The sequence below is a fragment of the Uloborus diversus genome, chromosome 1 (genome assembly GCF_026930045.1).
Source record: "Uloborus diversus isolate 005 chromosome 1, Udiv.v.3.1, whole genome shotgun sequence".
Lineage (NCBI taxonomy): Eukaryota > Metazoa > Arthropoda > Arachnida > Araneae > Uloboridae > Uloborus > Uloborus diversus.
The window spans coordinates 241,224,782-241,250,809 of NC_072731.1; the positions used below are offsets into that span (position 1 = coordinate 241,224,782).

A 26,028-nucleotide genomic window follows, 5' to 3' on the forward strand; every position below is an offset into this window, starting at 1 on the left:
TTACTTTCATAAACATTTACGAAAAAATGCGAGGTGTCACACTTCTTTTTACCCATTCTCTCCCCCTTACGACAAAGTGTAACACTTTCCTAAGCACCCCCCCCCCCCTTTTCTTCAAAACATGACATAATTTGTGAACAGCGCCCCTCCTCTTGTGCTTAAATTCAGTTCATCCAAAATTTTGAGGCGAATTTATTGATTGAATTTTTCTCTTACACAAATGAATTATTCACAATAACTGTCACATGAGTAACAGGATAAAAGTTCATATTACGTAAAAGTTCAATATCCCCCGTGCATCTCTCCCTCGTAATTATTGGCGCCAAAAGAGGGATACTTGGCAACCCTTCCGCTGGCAGAGTTAAGTAGTCCGATCTGAGGAGGGACCGCTCATCACTTCCTCCGTTTTCGCGGAGGCCACAAGTTCTTCCCGCAACGAACAAAAGAACACCGGAAGGATACCTCTTATCTGCCGTTCTATATGCTGCCCCGAGAATGGATGACAATGGATCGACGATCTTGGGGGGTATTTCTCCCAATTTGGATCAAGATGTGAGCTCTTCGCGTTATCCTTACCTTTTTCCATCCTCAACGCACGTGTTTGTGGGATCCTATCTTATTCTCGTCGGTAAGTGGGAACTTTTAAGATAACTGTAGAGTGGAACCCCGTTACAACGAATTCCAATGCAACGAAATGTCCGTTTCAATGAAATACATTGTTTGTCCCGATTGTATTCTTATTACATGCATGAATTCAATTACAACGAAACTTTCGTTACAAGGAGCAAAATCTTCGGTCGCTTTAAATTCGTCGTAACGGGATTTCACTGTGTTTTGTATACAATACAGTGAAGCACCGTTTCTCTTTAAAACATTTTTAAATTCGTCGTAACGGGATTTCACTGTGTTTTGTATACAATACAGTGAAGCACCGTTTCTCTTTCAAACATTTTTAAATTCGTCGTAACGGGATTTCACTGTGTTTTGTATACAATACAGTGAAGCACCGTTTCTCTTTAAAACATTTTTAAATTCGTCGTAACGGGATTTCACTGTGTTTTGTATACAATACAGTGAAGCACCGTTTCTCTTTAAAACATTTTTAAATTCGTCGTAACGGGATTTCACTGTGTTTTGTATACAATACAGTGAAGCACCGTTTCTCTTTAAAACATTTTTATCATTTATACGTTCTTAAATTGGTAATTGCAGACCTATTAACGTACACCTATTATACGTTTTTCCCTTTATACCCTTTTTTTCATAAAGTATCTTCAAAAAGGTGTAAACGGTGCTTGACTGTATTTACAGTTGAATTTCTCAAACCCAAAACCAACTTTGAGTGATAAATTTAAATTTTTTTTGTATTAATTGATTCTACTATAGAAAAATACAGTAAATGTTCAAAAAATTATCGAAAAATTTAATTTTGAGAAAATTAATTTTCTCCTAAAAGAGTGGTACTAAAATAATGGTGTTCTAGAACATTAGAAGCTAGGTTTGAGTGCGTGATGGATAATCTTACATTATAAAATACAATATTTAAGGAACTCATCGGAATGATTAATAATTTTCTAATATAAAGGTAACTAAAAATAGGGATACTTGCCGATGCACTTGAATATATATTATTTTTTCCTTCAGAAAAGACTATTTTCATTTGACTGTCAACAAACTATGAATACAAGTCTGTCAATGAGATACCTTTTTTTAGTATTGTCGTCTACTAACAAGAAATTTAACTAATGCTATCCAACATTGACAAATTTCATTTACCTTGCGGCATTTTTTGTTAATGTGTCCTATACGTGATGCCGGAACTGTGGAAGTTAAAGATATATTCTATATATGCATTCTAGAATTAATCAAAATGCATCCTATTTTTCTCTTTTGGCAATGAATAATTCGATTAAAAATGAAAGGGCAATAATATCACATTTTTATTACACACATTTGTAAATATGTGTGTGTGTGTGAGTGTATAAACATAGAAAAAAAAATTGACGCCCCTACAAGCGGATTTTCACGCTTTATAACTTAAATAAAAATTTAGGATTGGAGAAAAAGGGGAGAAAAGGTAATTTAAATTCGAAGGAAAGAAAGTTACATTTGTATGTTTTTAAAACAAAATTTTAAATTCAATGTGTCAAACATTCTAACTGTTAAAAAATCAAAATAGTTCCCAACTTTTCTATCCCTCCTATTTTCCATCTGGAAAAAATTAGAAAGTTTTTTTCTATGGAATTGATCACTTCACTCAGAATGTCGAGGAATATTTTCAGGCCTTGAAAAAAAAACCCCTGCAATACCCTTATATATTCACATGTTCAGAAATCAAAATGGCATGAAAACAGCATAAATTAATTGTAAATCTTGTTTGTGTAAATCTTTTGTAAATCTAATGCCCTTTTCTAGCAGTCGAAATTAAATATCAAATCTTGAACCCTTCATAAACAAATTCTGTTATAGTGGATTTGATTTTACGGAAAAACATACCGGCACTATGTGTCTAATAAATTTTACGGAAAAGAATATCAAACACGAAACTGTGTGCCTTTTAGTTTCACCATAAATGTTCTTCAAACACATAACGTTTTCATTAAATGTAAATAAAATGTTTACCTTTGTGAGAAAAAGGAAAAAAAAATTACCAGTGTTAAATAAAATTAGGAAAATAGCAATAAGCATCGCATTAATTTCGAGACTTCTAACAGCCCTTTTTTAAATGCTTAAAAGAAAAAATATTGTACGGATGAAAATTCGTGCCATTTTTGGCATTGTAAAAATAGGCCTTTTGCAGCCTCGAAACATGTGGGTGAGTAAAGAAAGACAAAACAACGTTAGAAGAAGCACAAATTTGTAAATTACAGCAGACACGTGTTTCGGCGTTACAGGGAACGCCTTTTTCAATGCACTTATGGATGAAAAGACATCCGAAGCTCTTTTTTTTTTTTTTGCATTGAAAAAGGCGTTCCCTTTAACGCCGAACCACGTGTCTGCTGTAATTTACAAATTTGTGCTTCTTCTAACGTTGTTTTGTCTTTCTTTACTGTTCAGCACAAAGGTATTTATTAATACCATGTGGGTGAGGTTTGTATAATTTTTGCATTGTTGTAATGTTTTTCAGTTGCACTGAGTTTCTAATGAAATGTGTCTTCTTTTAAATTCCGATTTTTTATTTTCAGTATACTAATGTAGATTTTACTTTACTTCCATGTTTTTTCGAGAAGTGTTTTCCATCTCTTAAAACAAATTTTATATATATTAAAAAACATTGATCGTAAATAAATAACAATAAGTAGTCTTTCGGATAATCATTCAAGTTTAAACATGGTTAACTTTGCGCTACTTCAAATCCTTTAGCACGCTCGAAAATCCGAATTTCAATAATTCATAACGTCAAAAATTCGAACGCACATTTTAAAACTTTCTCAGTCAAAACCCAGAGACATTTCAAAATGAGTTAAAGTTTCCTTACAGTAAGTAATTCAACTTGCGAGATGTCGTAATTTCCGAAAGTTCTCCCAATTTTCTTTCTTTATAATTTTTAATTACCTTATAATAGTTCTTCAACGAGTACATACAGTACTGTACATATTTTCCCTTATGTTCAGCAAACATTGGGAGTGAAATAATTGTTCGAAAATATAATTACAATATGTGCAACTGCATTGTACAGTGTGTTATGTTCATGCATATTGTATAACCACTTTATTTGATTAAATGGCATACTGTTTTCCTAAACGCAATTTTCTTGGTCATTTTTGAATCCAAACAATTCGAAAATGCGAACTACCCACGATCCCAATTATACTGTAACGGATCCGGCGAGACTCCCAACTTTCTTGAAAAGGACGACACAGTTCTTGATTAAAAACACAGAGAAGTTATTTACACTATGTACAGGAAAGATCGTCAACAACTGCTAAATTAATCATCAGCAATTAAGCAAATATCACACCACACCGTAAACTCAACGGTTACACACGTATTTACTCCCAAATACGAAAAACAACACTGCGAAATGCCTCGCAATAAACAGAGCAAATACGCTCTCAGTTCGAATTCTCAATCGAAATTAACTTTTTATCACGCGGGACGCTTTTATAAACATCGAAAGAAATCTCTCAAATATTTCACAAGATTCCAAACGCTTCTGGAAAATAGTAGACCGTTATCAAATTTTATCAATGAACAAAAAAAAAAGAAATAGGGGGTCGTATACTTTAGCCGAATTTATAGGGGTTGTATATTCATTACGGGAAACTATTTACAGGCTACGTTACTACAATAATTACTATTTACAGAATTTGTAACAATACTATATAAATTTTTGGCGTTCTACTATATGTGATTTAAAATTAAAAGAAAAAAAAAACCGAGAAGGTTCAGTGCTGTTGTATCCAGTTTAGGTTATGAAGTAAGTTTTCCACACATCATTTTTTTTTTTTTTTAAAGTTGGCAATATTATACATAGCTCCTTATACCTTTCAATAATTCTAAAGAGACTGTTTGGAAGCTATTTTTTAAATTGGTAAAAATGCTCTTCTAACATTGTAACAATTTATAGAAATATCATAAACGATAGAAACCTTGAAATTTTGTAAAGTAACAAAGAGGAGATTTCAAATATATAAAATAATAATAACAATAATAATACTTTGATGCTTTACAATTGCACTGCTTTAATTAAAATAATTAATTTTGATGCTTTAAAATTTGCACTGCTTTTATTAAAATAATCAATTTTTCTGCTTTTAAATGGCACGGCTTTTATTAAAAATTTTTTTTTTCTGCTTGACAGTTGCAGAGCTTTTATTAAAATAATTAATTTTGCTACTTTAAAATAACACAACTTTTATTAAAATAATTATTTTTACTGCTTTTAATATGCACTGCTTTTAATAAAATAATTAATTCTGCATCATACTTTTAACGTGGCTCAAAGGGTGACCCTAAATTGAGGATAACTTTAAACCAGGCTAATAGTTAATTTTAAATGAATTTAATAATAATTAATACTTAACTTTGGTTAACTATACAAAATGTTAGGAGTTTTTCTGCTGTTTTACACCAACAAATAAAAAAAACTATTGAAATATGAGTGGAGAAATTTAAAATAAAGAAATAGTGTCTCAAGGTTACGCCGCGGATGATTGTATTTGTATTGAGAATGAATCTAATCCCCTGATCACAAGCTGGGGGGGGGGAGCTCTTTTTAAAGTTTCTTCTCTGTTGCGGATTGTCAATAAAAGCTTAAAAGGACATTCTCACGTGGATTTTAGCTGTCGTTAAGAACAGGAGAGCAAGGCAAATTGCCAGTGAAAATACGAAATTATAACGCGCGGTTAAAACTTACTATTTCACTTTATTTCATTGTTGTTGCACTGCATTAGGAGTTTTCTGCAATTTTGAAACAGGTTTCAGTAATCTTAATCTTAATACGGTGTTTTGCTGGAGATTTATGCTATCCGCAATGGGGTCGTTTCCAAAATTTTAAAAGTATTTTTTTCTGAAAGAGCATGTTTAAAAACATAGGATCTGACCACTTTTGATAAATTTGTTTACGTTTAATGTTCAAAAAAAAAAATACTTAAATCGGAACGCTTTCATTGTTTACGGCTTCTGCCGATGACATCACAAATGATGAAATGACATTCAGTGTTGCCATTCACAGAGCAAAATATTTAATTCGCATCGTTACTCACGTGTATTGGCAACGATGTGTTGGATAGCAAGCGTAGAGTGCAATTTTAACTCGCTGCTTGATTATCATTACGGGGAAAAGTAGTAGAAAGATGCGACAAAGTGCATCATTTGTAACGTCATCAAGACCACCTTGTTCGAAAAATCGGACCTTTTAAAAAAATAATTAAAAAGAAAAAAATTGTTGGGAAAATAAAAGTATTTTCTGGGTCCATGTTATTTTTTTTTTTTTGCTCATTCTAGCCATTTCAATGACTAAAAGTACTACTTTTGACTGAAGGAAACAACCCCGTTATATATTCAGTAAATTACCGCCCAATAGCCAGGGCTAAAGCAGAAATACATGAAATACAGCGTTATAGTAAACTAACAGGAGATGCTGCTGATGGCGACTGAAAGAGGTATGACAAATATAGAAGTTGTTATTTATAACCAGCTTTTAAGCTTCGTGAATGCCAGTAACTTGCCATCGTGTTAATGGGGTTTTGTCTTTTCTATTTCTTTTTGAATTACGTTACAGCGAAAATGGTTTGAAGAGTATGTTTTACTAGAAAAGGAAAAAGTAGGACGGAATGTGTCTATTTCTTAGGTAGTTTCTTAAGAATATTTTCTTAAAAATACTTCACGAGATAGCGAATTCAAGCTCTCGAATTGCGAATTAGAAACAAATTTCTTTCGGACTTCAAATTTTATACGGAAGCATTCGAATACTCAATATAAGGAGGGCTGCGTTTTAAGCGGTTTTTGCCTAAGAGAACACAGAACAACGATATATTTTAAGAATTTTTGTTCATTAACTTGCAAGACGCGAAGCGGGAAATATTTAACAGATTTATTTTAAAACAGCACAAAGAAAAGAAATATCATCCAAGAAACCGGTGGGAATCGAACCCATGACCTCGTGTACTGTGCGCAGGTCCGCATGGCCACTCGGCCATGGAGGTCCTCGAAAGCAGACTTGCTACACTCTAAAAACCACAATTTCAAAAATGACGGAAAAGTACTCAAATTTAAACATATCGCAGAGTCAAAATGACTCCGGCTATGTGTACTCAAATTTGAAACATTCAAATACTCGAATAAATAAGTGCTCATTTTTGAGGTATTTGTGTGCATTTTAGAATATGTAATAAATTTAAAATTGAGTATTAACCGAATTATGTACTCATTTTTGACAATGAAATAATTCAGTGCACTATTTGGAAACATGGGTACTCATATATGAAACAAAAGGTTTCAAGAAAATTTGAAAGCATTAATGTACTCATTTTTAAAAACTTTTTCTCAGTGTACACTGTAAAAAATATTTTCGCAAGAAATTGGTGAAAACCGGTGAAATCCCGAAACGTTCCATGGAAGTTACTAGTAAGGTCTTAGAATTTCTTTTACAATGTATGAGTTTTTTATTCTTTACTATCTAAATTTTCTTAACTGTCGACTAAATGAAAACCCGAATCGCGCGGTAATGAGTATGACATCTTTATTTACGGGTGCATTTCTTACGAACAAAAGATTTATAGAACACCTTAACTATTTGTACAATACCTTAGCTGAACTTAAAGTACTTTCTTTCTCAACAAAAAACGGTTCTCAAGGGAATTATTTTTCTTGATCTATCAAAGAAGTTTTAAAGTCCATCGCAAACTCATTTCATTTCGAATAAGTGGAATTTTTATTGTCCTGTTTAAACGAGTTCCGAAGCATTCACATTTCCTGGGAGTGGAATACTGATTGGATTTTCATTTAGCTGAACAGCATCCTTAATGGGTTTTCATTTACCTGGTAAAGAAAAAACAGCATCCTTAATTTCCATCTTCCAATTGGAAGAAATTCCTTTCATTAAACGAACAGATTGGTCCGAAAGTGGCAATACACCTCCTTTGCGTTCAACAATATGTTAGTTTTCGTTGAATGTTTGTCATCCATAGTTACTTTGAAGTCATAAGGGTCATAAATATTGGAGATTACTATCTATAACATAGCTGAAAAAAAGCTATGTTAGTAGCGGAACAAGGTGGAGGGCATATCGAACAATTAATACGTTTAGCAGTAAGTCACGGCCCCTAAGCCGGTGGGCCGCTAAGGCCCCTAACGTTGCCGCCCCTAAGGGCTAAGGCCCAGAACTACAAGCGATATACCAGATAGTCCAGTTATCACATCCAAAGACTGCAGTTTCGTTTTTATTAGAACTCTTCAGTCTGGAATAATGAATAACCAAGCTGGAGACAGGTGTCATCTCATTGAATCTGAGATTGCCAACAAGCTGGTAGATAAAGTGAATTTATCTCTCCAGCGAGTGGTCGCAACATGGTGCGGTTCGACTCGTGAATTGAAGGCAAAGCTTGGTATTAAGTAGTAAGTTACCACCTCATAAGGCACGTGCAATATACCAGACAGCACAGTTATCACATCGAGAGACTGCATTTCTTATCAGAACTCCTCAATCCGGAATAGTGAGTAACTGAGCTGGAGGCAGATGTCATCTTATTGAAGCTGAGAGAGCCAATAAACTGCTAAATTCATCCATAAGGCACTTGTTTCATTAAGCTCACCGTTCTCTCCTGTCACTTCTTCGCTATACTAATTGTTCATTAACCTTTGAAATATATTGTAGCCTTTTGATAAACAACATTTCCGTGTTCGTCTTGACAGCGCAATCTATCGGCACATTTTCGAACTATTTTTTCTTCTTAACTAAACAAATTCTCATGGCCGCACGACTGCTCTGGTGAAATATCAAGTCTTTTCCGAAGAGTTGTTAAATAAGAGCCCTTTTGGATCCGGGACTTTAGCTTTTATCACCTTCTGCATTAAAATACAAATATAAATTAAGAACGTATTTTATGTGTAGTTAGCTCAAGATGCATATGTAACCGTCCCCTCCTTGTAATATCAATTTTAATTGATTTATTTTCCATAGATGTTTTAATTTATTTATTTTTCCCAAATTTAAAAATATCATTCTTACTTGGAACTTTCCACTTTTTCTGGCTCTGATTCCCTAACGCATGTTGTGGTATTACTTTTCCTTACAAAATCAATCGGCTTTTTTAAAAACACTTTTATTGCTCTTACAATTTAAAAGCGATTTTCATTTCTTTTTGATTTCCTTTTTAATGTGAACAAAACATTACACATCATCAACTTTTTTTGATGTTATCGAATTAAATAAGTTAAAGATGCGCCCGTTTGAGAATGACTTTCGTAATAACAGTGTTTTTTTTTACGAATTTCATTCACAATAAGTTTTTCTCCCATTTAAATTGAAGCTCGAAACTAGGAAAAAAAAAACAGGATTTCGGAGAAATTTGTGAATTAGGGCACGTAAAATTGCCAAAATCTGATGAATAAAACTTTTTCGAAACAGTACATTTTGATTTCCGGCGTTTATCTTTATTAGAACTTGGTATGGTAATCTGAGATCAGTGTGCTAGCCTCAATTTTAGCACAAAAACACGCAATAACAATAATAACATACATAGTTATTTATGATTTATAACTGCGATTTTCAACTATACAAATTAAAATAATTTACAAGTATAAAAAAAGTGAATTTTGCGTTAACGCATTCAATTTTATTAACTAGTTAAATATTATCCTCTGTGTAATGTTAGAAATATATATAAGAAAATAAAACATGAAGAAACAAACACTTTGAGTGAAGGAATTTTTTGAAGCAGCAAAATTGTACAGATTAATATGTTTATTTAAATTCAGCACTATTGTAGAGCTTATTTACTATAGACAAGCGAAAAAAAAGAAAAAACTTTTGGAGACAATAAAATCTATGAACAAATACTCAATCTGCTGAGCGAAAAAAAAAAAAATTCCTTTATTTTCTTTCACGGGGAGATGGTATTTTCCCCCCTTAAAAACTTGTGAAACGTTTATTTCATTTCTGATTCGATATTCTTTTTTTCGCTTGGGAACTAAAAGACCATTTTTTTTAAAGTAGCGGTATGTCATTTTTCATTTTTAATCGAATTTTATTTTTATTCTTAAACTTTAAAATGCTACTATTTTACAAATAAAATTTTCTTTCCATTTAATTAAGACAAAACTAACTCTTAAGAAGTTATTTAACGCATTTACTCTTAATTGAAAGAGTTAACTAGTTGATGCTGTTTTAGAACACATATTCGTTAATTAGCGTAGTTTAAACTAAATTTCTTAAATTTCTTTTTTAAATCTCTTTAGTTAAAAATATTGTATTACTTTTAGCATTTATACAAAAAAGAAAAAATGAAACCTGCTTGAAAAAGCGTTATTAATATGTTTTTTTTACCGAAAATAGAATTAAACATTAAATAATATATATATTTGAGCAGAAAAAAAGTAGGATTGTGATAAAAGAAACATTAAGACATTTAAATGTGCAATTACAGTAGCAGCTTTTGTGTAACTTTTCTTACCTAGATTTTCTATTTTGATTCTTTTTACACTGATGTTATTATCTACAGGCGCCGCACTCTAAATTAAAATCGTTAATTAAATTACATGAGGCAGTGAGAAGCAAAGGGATGTAAGTGAACATTTTCAAGTTTTGAGTGAAACTCGTTTAAAGATAACGTCCTAGGTAGGCTTTCGTTGAAAGGTTTTTCTAAATTATGCTGTATAAAAGCACCTACCAGGGCTACTAGTACTATCTCTTACCCCAAGACAGAGAAGAGGCACCTACCATTTGTACTGGTTATCTCCAAATTTTTAATTTTGGCACTTACATCCCTGTGCTTCTCACTGCCTCATATTTTCTTTTCCATTTACGTTTTTTTCTTTATCTCTATCTCTCTTTTTTAAGACTATTATAAGAACAAATTATTATGAATATAATTAATTATTTTTTTAAAATTACTGCTAAAAAATATTCAAAATATATTTAATATTGGACGAAAAAGCATGTGTTTTAAACATTTATATAATTGCAAAGAAATATTCAAAATGGAAGCTATTTTATTTTTTTTCATTGCTAGCTTCATTGAAAATTATTTAAAGGTGCGTGTATAAACGTTTAAAAAATGTCGAAAAGACGCATACACACACAAAGGGAAAAAATTTTTTGTGAAACTAAAATCTTTGTAATCAAGGATTGAAGTTTGAAAAAACCCTTCGTTATTTTTTAAAGATTTGTTATCTCTTTTCGAATTTCAACGTTCTGTTGTGTATTACTTCGCGTTTTTAAAAGTTAATGTTTGTGTAAATTGTAATCTATCTTTTAATATTTTTATTATATCGTTCGAAAAGACCACTAATAAGTTGGAATATTTTAAAGGTCATATCATGATTTATGAAGCGAGCATTAAAAAACAAATTATCTATGCAGTAAGAAATGTGCCAAGTTGTAATATTAAATGAAACGTATTAAAAAAAAAAAAAAAACTGATAAATAAATAAAAATAAAACTTTTGAAATCTTGAAAAATAATAATGAAATCATTAATGTGCAGTAAAGACGTTTTTCTGCTGTAAACATTAACACAACGTTCGTTAATAGCTTTTGCGAAAAGAAAGAAAAAAAAACAAAAACAAATCAACAAAAGTGAGAAAAGATTTATTGATTTCAAAAAGAGCTTCCTAGCGCCATAGGTTGCTTTGCGAATCCATTGGAAAACGGCATGTATGTAGTCTGTCCAATAAATACGCGAACTCATACAATCTTGCCGCCATGATGCGGATTATAGTCCCGCTAACTGTCGGTGATAGTTGCCTGACGCCCAATAAGCTGTCAGGGCTTGGCAGATCACCAAGCTGCGCGTATGTTGCAAGGTATGTTAGTTTCTGTTGTCCTTGTTTTACTGTTCTTCGAAAATGGAAATTGTAAAATCATGGAGCAGTAAATCAATTAGAGCTTGAGAGATCATGTGCCTTCACCATGACAATGCACCAGCATATTCAGCATTGATTGTTCACCAGTTTCTGGCGAAAGATTCAATCGCAATCCCTGATCATCCTCCTTATTCGCCAGATCTTGCACCCTGCGACTTGTTCCTATTCCCAAAATGCCAAAATGCGACGAGAGGACATCACTGGAAAGATTTGGACTCAATAAAGCGAGAAACGGACGAGACAACTAAAGAGCCTAACTGCTGAGGGCTTCCAAAGGTGCTTTAAAGAGTGGAAAAGGAGATTGGATAAGTGCATAGCAACAAAAGTCAAAAATCGATGTGGACTACATTTTGCAAAATAAATTTTTTATGGCCTCAGTTCGCGTATGTATTGGACAGATTATGGAGTTCACTCGCACTTCCAAAAACAATTATTGCTGAGAGTCAATGAAAGTTATAGGTAGATCACGTGTTTCAGGTACCCCACAAAGAAAACAAAAATAGAGTATACGGTGATATAATAAATCAAGAGCTTACGGTGACCTTATATGAGCGCTAATGCATTGATTCAGGTAAATATGTACGCTAAGGGAAACGAGATGATGTGTGCATCAGATGACTTCCTTTTACTCCAATTTAATGTCATTTTCCCATTATTGGCAATTTTGATGTGAGTCAATAGTTTACTCTCTAAATATCACCAACAGTGGTCAAATTAAAACCAGATAAAAAAAAAAATAAAAAATCGCCAAATTTGTCGCCAAGTTGGCGACCAAAAGACTGGCGATAAATCGAAAATTGTCCGCCAAATTGTAACAACACTTGAGTTCACGTCGAAATTAACAATGATTTCCCCCCCCCCCCAAAAAAAGGGGCAAAAGACCCCGTTAGAAACAACCGAATGCAACCAAAAGGGGAGGTGCACAAGTAGACCCCACTAGGAGTCTACGTACCAAATTTCAACTTTCTAGGACAAACCGTTCTTGAGTTATGCGACATACATACGTACGTACATACAGACGTCACGAGAAAACTCGTTGTAATTAACTCGGGAATCATGAAAATGGATATTTCGCGTGTCTGTACGTTCTTAGTTATCCACGTGTGGTAGAGTCGAAAAAATACTCAACATTCATTCGGGGGTGAGCAAAATGGAAATTAAGGTCGATTTTTGAGTGAAATTTTTTTCGCGAATACAATACTTCCTTTTTTGTAAAAGGAAGTAAAAATGAGTACAATCTTTTTGACACGCGTAGATTAAAGGCTTAAATTTTGGAACAACTCAAACGGCTTATAACAGCCGCTTGGTACTCGGTAACTTTTATTGTCTGCAGAAAAAAAAAGAGAGAGAGGTCAAATTTTGCCCTGTGTAGCTTCCAAACTTTTATTGTTATTTTTTTCCATGTGTGGAAATGTTGAGTGAAATATACTGCGGAAATCATGCAAGAGCCCATAGTTGTAAAAACAACGAAATTTTATTTGTATAAAACATGTTAAATAATAATTCAAAAAAAGTAAAGATAAATAAAATTAAATGCAAAAAAAAAAAAAAAAATCAGTTGATTCAAAAATTAATAAAATTAAAATGAACATGACAAAACTAATTCCCCGAAAAACGTTTTTGCTATACCAAATCAGCAAACATATTTTGAATCGTTAAATATTCGTTCTTTCGAAACTGTTTTTCTTCTCTTTGTTATTATAATATTCTAAAGATTTTTTAATGATTATTTTCAGTATTAATTGAGATCTACTAATATTCGGTGCAGTACCTATTCAGTTAACATTGGACATAGTTTAATTTTATGTCAACTGAACGCGGAAAAAGTGAATGGAGCAAAGTTAAATAGTTCATTTCGTTCAATTCTTCATTAATTAATTAAATCATTTGCGTATTAGATGATTTATTGCACATTCATTCATTTATTAATATTTACTTATTTATTCTCTTATTCTCTTACTTTCTTATTCTTTCGCTATTTTATTTACTCATTTTTCTGATATTTTAATTAGTTAATTAATTAAACTATGCATTTATTGTATCATCATTTGCTCATTTATGCATTCATAAGTATATTTTTTCGAGCATTTAGTGAAAAATGTTTTCTGTAATCAAAATTACAGAAATGTTTTATTTTTACCTTTGCCCCGTGAAGAAGAAAGAATCCACTTATTTTTGAAGATACTGCAAAGTTACTGCCAAAAATGAAAAATAATGTTTAAGTTTTTCATTATAAAATACAATTTTTTCTTTGTGTATTTTAAAGAGTAAATTGTCAATTAGTTTATTTTGAAAAAAATAAAAAAGGAAACTATCTTTACACACACACAATTTCCCTTTGCTCCACATTTCTCTACAACAAAGATTATTAATGCCATACATAAAATTTTTTCTTTGAAATATATGTGTATTGACGTGAAATTTGTGCTACTCCACTTCTTAAAATTTATACATTTGAAATGGACTTGTATGCTCGTAATTTTTTTAAAACCTCGATATGTTCTCTCTATTAATATGTAATATAAAACTTTTACGGAATTACGCATTTTATATTCATCTCATAAATATTACAAATCGTAAGTAAGATTAAGGATTGAACCAGAAAATTACTTTTGAAAAGTTGTGTTACATTTGTGAAGAAAAATATGTTCCATTAACAGAGCAGAAAAATGATGAGGCAATAAGAAAAATTTTTTCCCCAGCTTTTGAAATGCTAAACTTGCATGAGCATAAAACAAATATCTTCCTCTGAAATTTTTATTAACGATGTTCATGATGAGATTAAATGACGAAGGTAAGTTAAAACAATATCTGCTTGCGATTGTTAAAAAGCTTTACATTTTTTGCGAGTAATGATTGAAATATGCTAAAACTCGTTTCCGGGAAAGGAAAAGTGAATTAAACCGTAATTTTAAAACTCTGGACGGTTAATACAATTAAGAATATATTTCTGGATAAAAAGGTTTTTAATTTTTATTTTAGGAAGAAAACCGGCAAAAAAGCTTCAAAGCGTATTTAAAAGGAAATGTTGCTTTTCTTGATTGCTTTATTAAAAAAAGAAAAAAAAAAAAAAAAAAAACGAGCTGACGTGTGCATCACATGACTTCCTTTTACTCCGATTTAATGTCATTTTTTCATTATTGGCAGTTTTAATATCATTCAATAGTTTACTCTCTAAATATCACACACAGTGGTAAATTGAAACCAGATTTAAAAAAAGAAAATTAATTTGAATTCTGAATTTAAATTATATGTTTCGCAATCACGAACTGAGACAGGACCCTACTCATTGGAGTTATTGTTTCTAGAAACGGCTCCTGTCCCCCCCCCCCCCCCAAGTCTGCCTCTCCTCCTGGGCGGCATAGTTGTGTGTGTGTGTGTAGACCTGTGTGCATGCACGTAGGCGTGTGTGAGTGTATGTGTGTGAACGTGCGTGTGTGTAGGACATGGACGCCTCCGACCAGGAGAAGCGGATAGTTCAAAACCGGAGCAGCCGCGCCGCCAGCAGAGGACGGTGGGCGGTGGTACTGCAAAGGCTTCTGGTCCAAGTTGAAAAAGGCACGGACACCAAAAACGGTCAAATGAGAACAATAAACAATCGTGATTGCTCCAAAAAAAAAAAAAAAAAAAATCGCCAAGTTGGTGACAGAACTTGGCGACAAAAAGACTGGCGATATATCGCCAAGTGTCCACCAAATTATAACACCACTTGTGGAAAATCTCGGTAAGTTTGCCTGAAGAGGGCGCTGGAGTAAGTTTTATTGTCATTCGAACAGTTGGCCTCGAACGAGGAAGATCGAAATAAGATTTGTGCATCTCTTCACTCAAATGATATTTTATGTTGTGTAATGATTGTGTCCGTGAATAAAATTCTAATTGTGCTGTTATCGACTATCGAACGTTATCCACTGAACCACAATTGCACTATCGAACCTGTCGAACATTTCCATACCACTTGAGTTTACATCGAAATTAACAATAATTTCCCCCCAAAAAGGGGCAAAAAAACCCCTTTGGAGCATACGAATGCAACCAAAAAAGAAGATGCACAACTAGACCCCACTCGGAGTCTACGTACCAATTTTGAATTTTCTAGGACATTCCGTTCTTGAGTTATGCGACATACATACACACATACGCACATACATACGTACATACAGACGTCACGAGAGAACACGTTGTAATTAACTCGGGGATCGTCAAAATGGATATTTCGGGTGTCTGTACGTTCCTAGGCATATAACCACGTGCGATCGGGTCGAAAAAAAACTCAACATTCATTCGGGGGTGAGAAAAATGGAAATTAAGGTCGATTTTTGGGTGAAATTTTTTTCGCGAATACAATACTTCCTTTCTTGTAAAAGGAAGTAAAAACACTCATAGTTTAATAATCAACAAATCAATTTCAAATCAACTTTCTTTTTTGTATTGTAAATCAAAAATAATTTTATGATATACCAATATTGGGAAAAAGATAACACTTGAGGCATTTACTATACCGAAACAAGTTCAATCCATTTTTTTAACAGGAGAGACAAGAAAAATTTCACTCTCTGCCCACTTATTTTTTCCAAATTAATTAATTTTCATTCGAATAGCATTGATGTACAATTTCATGCTTGTTATTTTTTTAAAAGTAGCAGCATTGTCTGATTATTTACGGATGAAAACAATTTGGATTATATTTGTTTTGAAACAAATTGAATTCATTTTCTTTTCAAATTCCAGTTAAATTCATGTTGTATCTCCATTTAATCTCATGTATTAGCCAGGAAAATAAAAAAATGTGAGTTGATTAAGCAACTTTTTTATTATTACCTTTTTCATTTCTATCTTATCTATTTATAATTATTACTACTATATAATGTTATTTTTTTTCTGTAAGTCAAAAAATACCCAAATTAAAAAAAAAAAACGTATTAAATTGCTACTAAAACCTAAAAACTTATCAATTTGAATAAAGGCTTAGATAACTAATTAATGAGTAAAAGTATAGTTTTTTTTTAACAAGGACGGGTTTTTGCAATACTTTAAAAATAAACTCAATAAAACACACCGTCAGCAATCCTTCTTTGCAAACTTTAAAATCTTTTGCAACTAATAAATAACTCTTTGAAATGGCGAGTGGCGACCGTTAATTTTGATTTTTACTCCAAAGTATAATTTTTTTTTTTTTTAAATCAAGGACGAGTTTTTGCAATATTTTGAAAAGAAACTCAATAAAACACTCCGTCAGTAACCCTTCGTTGCAAACTTTAAAATCTTCTGCGACTAATAAATAACTCTTTGAAATGGCGAGTGGCGACCGTTAATTTTGATCTTTAGTCAAAAGTATAGTTTTTTTAAATCAAGGACGGTTTTTTGCAATATTTTGAAAAAAATCTCAATAAAACACTCCGTCAGCAACGCTTCCTTGCAAATTTTAAAATCTTTTGCGACTAATAAATAACTCTTTGAAATCAATTAAAGAAAATTGCGTTTCTCTTACGAAGAAGCCCCATAAAACTATTACTTGGCTCATAATTTCCGTTAAGTCTTAGAAGCGGATATTTCTTAATCCTCTGGATCTCATTTCCATCTTTTCTAATGACAAAATATTAATTTTCTCCAGGGAAACTTTGAGTTTGTTTATGAGCTTAAAGTAGGCTATTTCCTTTCAGAATCTTCGACGATAGACGCATACTAATTTAATAAAACTGGGTTTTAGTACTCTAATACTACGTTCCACAAAATGTTAGGAATTACTCCTTCTTTTTCTGAATAAAATGATGAATTTGTTGTCTTTCGCTTGTAACTACATAACACAGAGTGGCAAAAACGCATCAACTTTTATAGTTACTTTTGATATAACTTAAAAAGCTACAGTAGAACCTCGATTAACCGAATTAACTGCGACTGCTCCACCTTCAACAAATCAAAATTTCCGGTTAAAAGAAAATACTTAAATATAAATTTTTGGAGACCGGAAAAAGGTTACTCTCGATTTCAACTTGTACAATGTGCTCATTTGCAAAACAACTATTGAATGATATTTTTTCTTTATTTAAAATAATACGAAGATAAGGTCGCCAATTATTGCCATTCGAAGCTCCAGAGCCTAATATTTTGCTCATTTATGATTCATGCAGATCCAAATTTGTTCATTCATCAAATAACTCTCAAAAAATATGAAAAATATCATTCCATATGAAAATATAAAGTACTCATTATGTTTTCCAGCAGTTTGACAAAAAAAAAAAAAAAGACTCGTTGGCGTTATTAGGAACGAAGAACCCCAATAAGGTCAACTCCAAGAAACGCTAAAACGGTACAATAAAACTTTAAAAAAAAAGGTCTTCATTATCAGTTTGAAAAGATGTTAAACCACATTTGATACACTCAAAAACATAACCAAAATTCTATATTTACTTCAATGAGAAGGATGAAAATCAATTGTCATATTTGAGGCACTAATAAGGCGCGTTTTCCTGTTTTTTGGCCATAATTTTTGGCCATTTTTGCAAAACAAATAATCATTTAATTAAAACAATATTTATGATCTATTGTAATGTTATCAAGGCGACCTGAAGTTCAATGCTTAAAACTAATGCAAAAGTCGAACGAAGTTGGAAAATCTTTTTAAGGTTTCAGTTGTTTTTGATCTTTTATAAGGCTTCTCATAAAAGGTGATTGAGGAAAATTGTTAGCAATCGTTCTAAATGAATTTTGTGAATTTCGTAACAGCATTACATTTTTCATACAGCCAACATTTTTGATAGAATTTTCCTCTGACGAAACTAGTTTTTAGTAATAAACGATACTTAAAACTGAAAAATTTCTGGAGTTCTTCAAATTAGTATTAAAAAGTTTGTAATTGGTGTTGATGCCCCGTTGATCTAAGCTTAGAATAAAAGTACAATATGAGTTAATTAAACAAAAACTTAACAACAAAATATGACTGCTAGCCGAACAAAAGGTAAAAATATACCAACGAAAACGTGTAAAAAGAAAACAAAACGTGTATAAGCTATAAGTTTAGAAGTAATATTGTTATAAGTTGAAACTGGCCGAATGAAAAATTCACATCATATAGCATATAGCATTCTTGCCCCGAGTTCTTCAATTATTTTTTACAGCGAATTTAAAAATGGAAACAAAATGATGTGAACATCAAGGAATATTCAAACGAAAATTGATTCCTTTTGAAAGCACAAAAAGGAATCAATTCATAATCACTTTTGAAAGTACGCAGGCAAAGATCGAAATACTTTTTGTCTATCCTGTACACTATTCAAAAATAGAATGACGTGATCTGAAGCTAACCACCCCATTTACAATCAGACTTTTAATACTCTTAGTTTTACATGTTGTAAAGTCTCAACTGAATGAAGTCTATCATTTATTAACTGTACTTGAATGGTAACAACTTTAGTTTCCATCCAGTAGTTAAAACGTAATTCATTATGCTAATTTACGAAACGAATTAAGTGTTGACTAAGTAATCCGATAACAAACTACGAAGGACCATAATCTGTTTCTGAACATTTTCTTTTTATTACTTGCTTGGAGAGTGTTGTTGGTTTTAGGATGAATGAACTTTACTCGGAGTGCGATTAAAGCAACTAATTAAAGGTATTGTGCACCTCTGGCTAGTTGAGCTGTGACCTTGACTATGTTTACCTGTTTAAGGGGAGCTTAGTGAAAAAGAGACGTATTATTGGCTCGGATTTTAGTTAGAATATTTTTCGAGAACTACTAAGAAAGTTTCTTAACTCAACTTAGCGCCAATTACCCCTCCTTATTTTTGGAAACAGTGGTAAACATTGTCAGAGTTGGAGCTCAACTTCTCAGAGCCTCACAATAGAGTAGACAGATCATTGATTAAAGAGCTTGTAATTCTTTCAAAAAACAAGGTGTTAAAAGTTGTTTCTCAAATAAATTGGCAGTAGTAACTTCTTTCTATACATTTACAAAATGAAAATGGCTAAAATGCTGCGTTTTCCCACTGGGTTGGGATATTCATTCACGGGGTTGGTGCTTTGTTTTTTATTTCAACCCTACAAAAATCTGATGCAGAACCGAAAAAGTTTTTCCAATGGGGGTGTTGTATTTCGATAAAAATTGTATTTCTGTATGTTTTGAGCTAAGCTTAGGATATACTTTATGGACAACTACAATGATAGAAGAATGGATTTCATTTTTTAAATTTGAATACAAAACGTACATGTTCCGTTTTGCAACTGTTATAAAAATACTAGCTGCGTCGCCCGGCTTTGCACGGTCCACCTCGAAAATAAAAGTTATATCAAGTGACGCGAGTTCAACACTCAGGCTTGAACCAAAAAAAAAGTCACTGAAATTTTGCGGCAGATTGCGGAAAACCCCAAAAAGTAAACATTTTAAATCCCCTGATTACACGAAAAGCCTCAAAACAAAAACAAGAATTTTACCTGTTCATATTCGAGAAAAAAAAAATGGCAACAGATCTTTCATCTCAATGATTTTCTTCACGCTGTAAATTTTAATAAAAGCGTTCATCCGGAAAGTTGAGTTGAAGCACTGAATAATAATTTGAATGGAGGAAAGCCTTCGAAAAATATGGATTTTATTTTGAAATCTAAGAGTCATAATTAATAATTTTTAATTGATATCTCCGCTAATTATTATCGGAGGATTATGTTAAATAGCCAAACATGAAGACGGGAAGATGACGAATCCATCGATACCTGGTTCGATGGTCAGTTCACTGTCGTTCGGGAGAAGAATCTTGGACATAGATAGATAGATAGATACTCAGATTTTATATGTATAAGATAAGTCTCCTTTATTGCATTAGTAGGAAGTCTTGATGAGCATTTAATGCAACAAGAAGCGTAAACATATTGTAGTTGGTAATTTAAAGTACTGATTTACGAGGAAAATATGATTATTTTAAATGTAGTCAACTTGCTCTATGAATAAAACTGGTTACAGGTAATTAGATAAATTGTTAAGTAAAGATTCATATATATATGCATTTAGAATCATTAAAAAAACAAATAAACATTTAATAGTTTTTAGTAAAATATCTTCGGAACTTCACTACTCGATTAAATAAAAAAAAAAAACTTGAAAAGCTTATAAATGTGTTTTTTAGTATTCACAGAAGTATTTTAGCTATTTTCAAGTTAAAATATTAAACAACTAGAAAGTCGCCCGTCAAGGTATGACGGGTGAAATTTGCTTCTACATTTGAACGAAACAATTGCCTGTTTGATGATATTTTAATAGTTGAAATTTTAACCCTAACTCCAGTGGAACTGAACCTTAAGTTCCAGTAGATAGCGCTCATTGTTGTCCACTTTTTCTTTTCTTAAGTAAAATAGTTAAGTTACCGGATCCAGTTAAGCCTTGTCAATAGAAAGCATTTCCCTGCATGTCAAACATTACCAAAAAATATTATCCAATTATCATGCCGTGGTTCGAGTTTCATTGTTGATGACGTCAGGAGCATTACTCGATCAGTGAATTCGTTATTATATATATTAGGATGTTTAATGAAACTGCCGTGGGAAGTATCTGCATTTTTTTCTTTTTTCCTTTTTTGTCATCTATTGCACTTTAGCTTTATAGTACAAGATTGTTAATTTTGTTTCTTTTGAAAATAAAGCAAGAAAAAACCGTCAAATTCTTTCATTCCCCTATTGTTAGTAGACCCTATTGTTTGATGCATAAAAGACGCGTTTCATAAAATATCTCAAAAACCCATTTCCACAGATACTGCGCTTTACCTTCCCTCGGTATTATACTACCTTCCTGTTGTCATTTATCCTGGTGAACAAAATTTTAACTGGTGAAATACTTAAATTATTTTTAGTTGAATGTTTTTTAAAAAATGAAATTTTATTACGTAATTTTTTCTGTTATATATGTTGACAAAATCCTAGGAAAAGTTCCATGAAAAATATGTATTTGTTCTCTACAAATCATAAAACGAGCGAGAAGATTTAATGCATATTTATTTGTCTTCCGAAAACAAAATTTAAAAAAAAAATGTTTTTTAAAAAATTAAATTAAATTACGTTATTTTTTCTGTTATACATGTTGGACAAAATCCTGAGAAAGTTCTAAATTATAAAATATGCATGACAAAAATGTACATGTTCATCACAAAATCATAAAACGAGGGAGAAGATTTAATGCATATTTATTTGTCTACCGAAAACAAAAGTAAAATAAATGAAATGTTTTTAAAAAATGAAATTTAATGACGTTATTTTTTCTGCTATCCATGTTGGAGAAAATCCTGTAAAAGTTCCAAATTATAAAATATACATGACAGAAATGTATTTGTTCTCCACAAAATCATAAAACGAGTGAAAAAGTTTAATGCAATGCATATTTATTTGTCTCCCGAAAACTGCATCGAATAACAACTAAAAAGTTATTAATACTTTGTAACACTAAATTTAATTAGAAGCATAGTATTGCATAATTTATTTAACAATGACATTTTGCCCTGAAATAAGAATGTGTTCTTTTACCTTATAAGATCTTTTATTTCTCCGTTATCTCATAAGCCCAATGCATGGTGATTTCTTTCTCCGCTAGTTAAGTAGTGCTGAAACATTTTGAAGCAAATATGGCAACTATTTCTTCCGCATTTGATCGAAGCGACGTTTTGTGAATTACTTATCTCCTTTTCACCATTTTCTCTACTATAGGATATTGCATATATGCATTTACTAATTAAAGAGCTCTCGTGCCAGCAAAATTTGTATCAATACTGCTAATGCATTCTAAATGCTGGTGATATGCTTATATTTCCAACTTCGTTAATTATTAAGTTATTTCGCTAAGGTTTTGTATCCCGTAATATATTAACAAAGGGTATGTATATGATGTCTGCTAATTTATAGAGTTTTGAATTTATGTAACGACTTTATTGTTGCTCTGAGTTCAATGCAATAAATATATTCTAAGGCTTTTCCAGCCATATCGCAGTCTAACATTACACGCTGATTGACTGCCGTTTCGTTTTCACTGACGATCGAGAAAAACTCAATCATTTAAATTTCAACTGATGCTATTTCATTGTCTCCCTAGTTTCGCCGATACGCCCCGTGTTTTTCAGTTTCAATAACTTTTTTTGATACATTAAAAGGGGATTGTTTGTAGTACAGATTCTGGGGTTTTTCCGGCGACAAAATTTTTTCAGCTTTTCCTTTTGATCCTTCTTTCGTTAATTAATATTTGTTAATGGAGCTGTCAAACGGTCGATAGAGGTTTTATTTAATTTTGGAATTTAATAGAAATTTCTTTTACGATTCCGAGGCTGACGTCCGAGTGTCTGTATTTACTTTGTGATTGGTAGGTAGCGTGACACACGATCCATTGCTTTTATTGCAAACGCGATAAATGAAATTCACGAAATGAAAATTATTAAAGGAAAAAATCGCGCGTCTAGTAATTAATCGTATCGTCTAATTTTTTTCGCATGTTAGAATAATGTTTTTCATTTTTTTATTTAATTAATTTTTGACATAATTCTTTCAAATTGTATGCATTTGTTATTGTAATTACTTCTGCATATTAATGGAATGCTAATTAGCTTTAAATTCATAGATATACTAGTTATTAATGCTTATTCTTTAAGTCATATCAAACTTAAGGATACTTTATACCAGGTTTAGCTAACCTATTTAGAAGGACTTTCTGATGAATCTTAAGAAAATAGTAACTACTTCCTGATGCAAAATAAATATGCTTGCCACTTTTAATTTTTACTAAACACTAAAATAGTATATTTTAGCTATCCCAGAACTTTCTGTTGCATATTTATGAATGCTTAGATCATGCTTAAAATCGTAACTAAGATTTGGTGCCTTTTGAGCGTTTTAAATTAACGCAATACTGCTACCAGGTTGACGCTATAAAGTGATCGTAGATGAATTTCTAATCTGCGTATAGATCTCAGTTAGAATAAGAATAGCATAGGAGATCTCTATTAAATTTCAAAATAAAATAGAACCTCTATCGACCATTTGACAGCTGCAAGGAACAAACAATAAGTAACGAAAGAAGGATTAAAAGGGAAAGCTGAAAAGATTTTGTTGCGAGAAAAACTCAGAATCTGTAGTACAAACAATCTCCTTTTAATGTATCAGAAAATATATTATTGATACTGAAAAACAGGGGGGAAGGGTTGTGTCGGCGAAATTAGGAAGACACCGAAATTGCATCAGTTGAAATTTAAATGATTGAGCTTTACTCGATCGTCTGTTAAAACGAAACAGCAGTCAATCAGCGTGTAATGTTAGACTGCGATATAACTGGAAAAGCCTCAGAATCTGTACTGTAAAAAAATGCTAGTACTTTATTTGTTGACTAGTGGTACCCGCACGGTTGTTGAAATTTAAAGGCCCGTAGTTGAAAATTAAAAGGTCACTCGGTTCGCTTGTATATTTACAAATAATGGATGACAAATTTCTCACCAATTGGCTATGTTCATTCGCTCTTCCATTCCACGTCATAATAATTTCGTAATTTACTCGCCCGTCTTATGATAATTTTGCTCCGGAAAATTTTCTTAAAATTGAAATAGAAAAAAAAAATTGAATTTTCAAAAAATCGCTTCGAGGTGTACACCTTCATGCTACAAACTAACTTTGTGTCAAATTTCATGAAAACCTGCTGAACGGTCTAGGCGCTATGCGCGTCACAGAGATCCAGACATCCTCCAGGCTGAGAGACTTTCAGCTTATTATTAGTAAAGATAAAGATAAATAGGAAAAATAGTAACAGGTAAAATTGGAATGATTGAGCTTTTCTCGATCGTCTTTGAAAATGATATTACAATGTGTCTTCGCGTATTGCTGTAAAAACTCCGACAAACTCCGTGCTACAGTGTGGGTCGCGTGCCGTAGGTTGGCAATTGCTACCTTACTACCATGAATTCATTTTACATATGTTTTTCATTTTAATCCTTTCTGCTTCAATATGTACTTGTCATAAACTTTTTCTTTTGATTTACCCGCACTTCATACGTATTTGGACATTTTGGGCAGTTGAAAGAAAAATACTTATTTTTAAACAATATATTACCTTGGTTGTGTATTTTTTCACTTCAGTAATGACAGGGCAATAATTTAGAGACTTTTATTTCAAGAAAATGGGAATGTAACGTCAATTTTTGGAACTCAGCCATATTTTAAGCTTTCAAAAGCTTCATTTCTTACATTTCTCAATTTGTTTTTCAGAGATTCGTTGAAGAGTAAAAATTTGTTTTATCAACCATGAAATATGCCTCTATGCATCAACCATACTGGCGAAGAACATTAATTTGTTCGTATTAAAGTATTTTCCCCGGAGTTTTTGCGTAAATCATGGAAATATTTTCTAAAAAAGGAGGTTTAAGTTGCTCAGAAATTTATCACACTTTTATGCTCTTCTCATGGCTGAAAACAAATATGAAAAATTATAGCGTATTATTAACTAACAGTATCCGTATGTTTTTTTTTTTTTTTTTTTTGCAAAATGAGGAAGAAAGGAGGAAAATAAGAGAATAGAATTATATTGAATATAATATGAATATATTATTATTTAAAACTATGCAAATAAATGTTTCAGGAATTATACGAAAACTAACTAACTGATAAATAAATAAATAAATAAATAAATAAATATATATATATATATATATATATATATATATATATATATATATGTAAGGATCTCGGCTGGTCTAGGGGTATTCTTCACACAACAAAGCATGATGATGGCATCGTACACTAATAAACATTTAATAATTGACAGCACAAGACGAATACAGGAACATAGAACAAGAAACATTAAAACATCGAGAACAACACATCTTCCATCACACCTCCCATCTTCCTCTTCAATCCGCCAAAACTGGTCGCGTCACGCACAATCTCACTCCGCGCGTAGGAATACACAAGAGTTCGAGTTCTTAATAAAGTGTAATTGACAAAATGTTAAGCATTCGACAGCGTTTAGTATAAAAAACAGCTCAATATGTACATCTTCAAACATGTCTTTTAAATTCGATACTTATTTCATGGTCGATGCTATGACGTCACAAAGCGATTTGGAAGGAATCCTTCTAAATCAGGTTGAAAACCCCGCTGTCAAAAATTGGTTTTATTTCAATACCAGCTTATTCCATACATCTACTGAACAGTCACGGTATTTACGTAACAACATTTTGAATCAACCCTCATTTTTTATTTTCATTCATAAAATTGAGATATCGGATGAATTTTAATAAATTTTAAAACGAAAATAAAGGGAAAAAGGATGATTTATTTCAAAACCAGCCCAAACCAATATTCCTATTTATCTAAACTATTAGAAGATACAATTAGTTTTTAAAAAATGAAGCGAATATTGATACGTGCATCGCAGGTTTTTCGCAGAAAAATTAATTCATTTGGAATAACTAAGTGGTCAGAAATTGATATGTTTTGTTTTATGTTATTATTATTAGCAATATTGTTACTTTATTTCTTCTGCAAAATTT

The 26,028-nt window shown here is 31.9% G+C and overlaps 1 protein-coding gene across 1 annotated transcript in view; it reads left to right on the plus strand.

The window, feature by feature from the left end:
• The first annotated feature begins 436 nt into the window (after positions 1-436).
• LOC129226095 (visual pigment-like receptor peropsin) overlaps positions 437-26,028 on the plus strand; it is a 125,934-nt gene continuing 100,342 nt past the window's right edge. The window contains 1 exon segment of the mRNA XM_054860693.1: positions 437-628. Coding sequence (XP_054716668.1) covers positions 496-628 — 133 coding nt within the window. The 5' untranslated portion in view covers positions 437-495.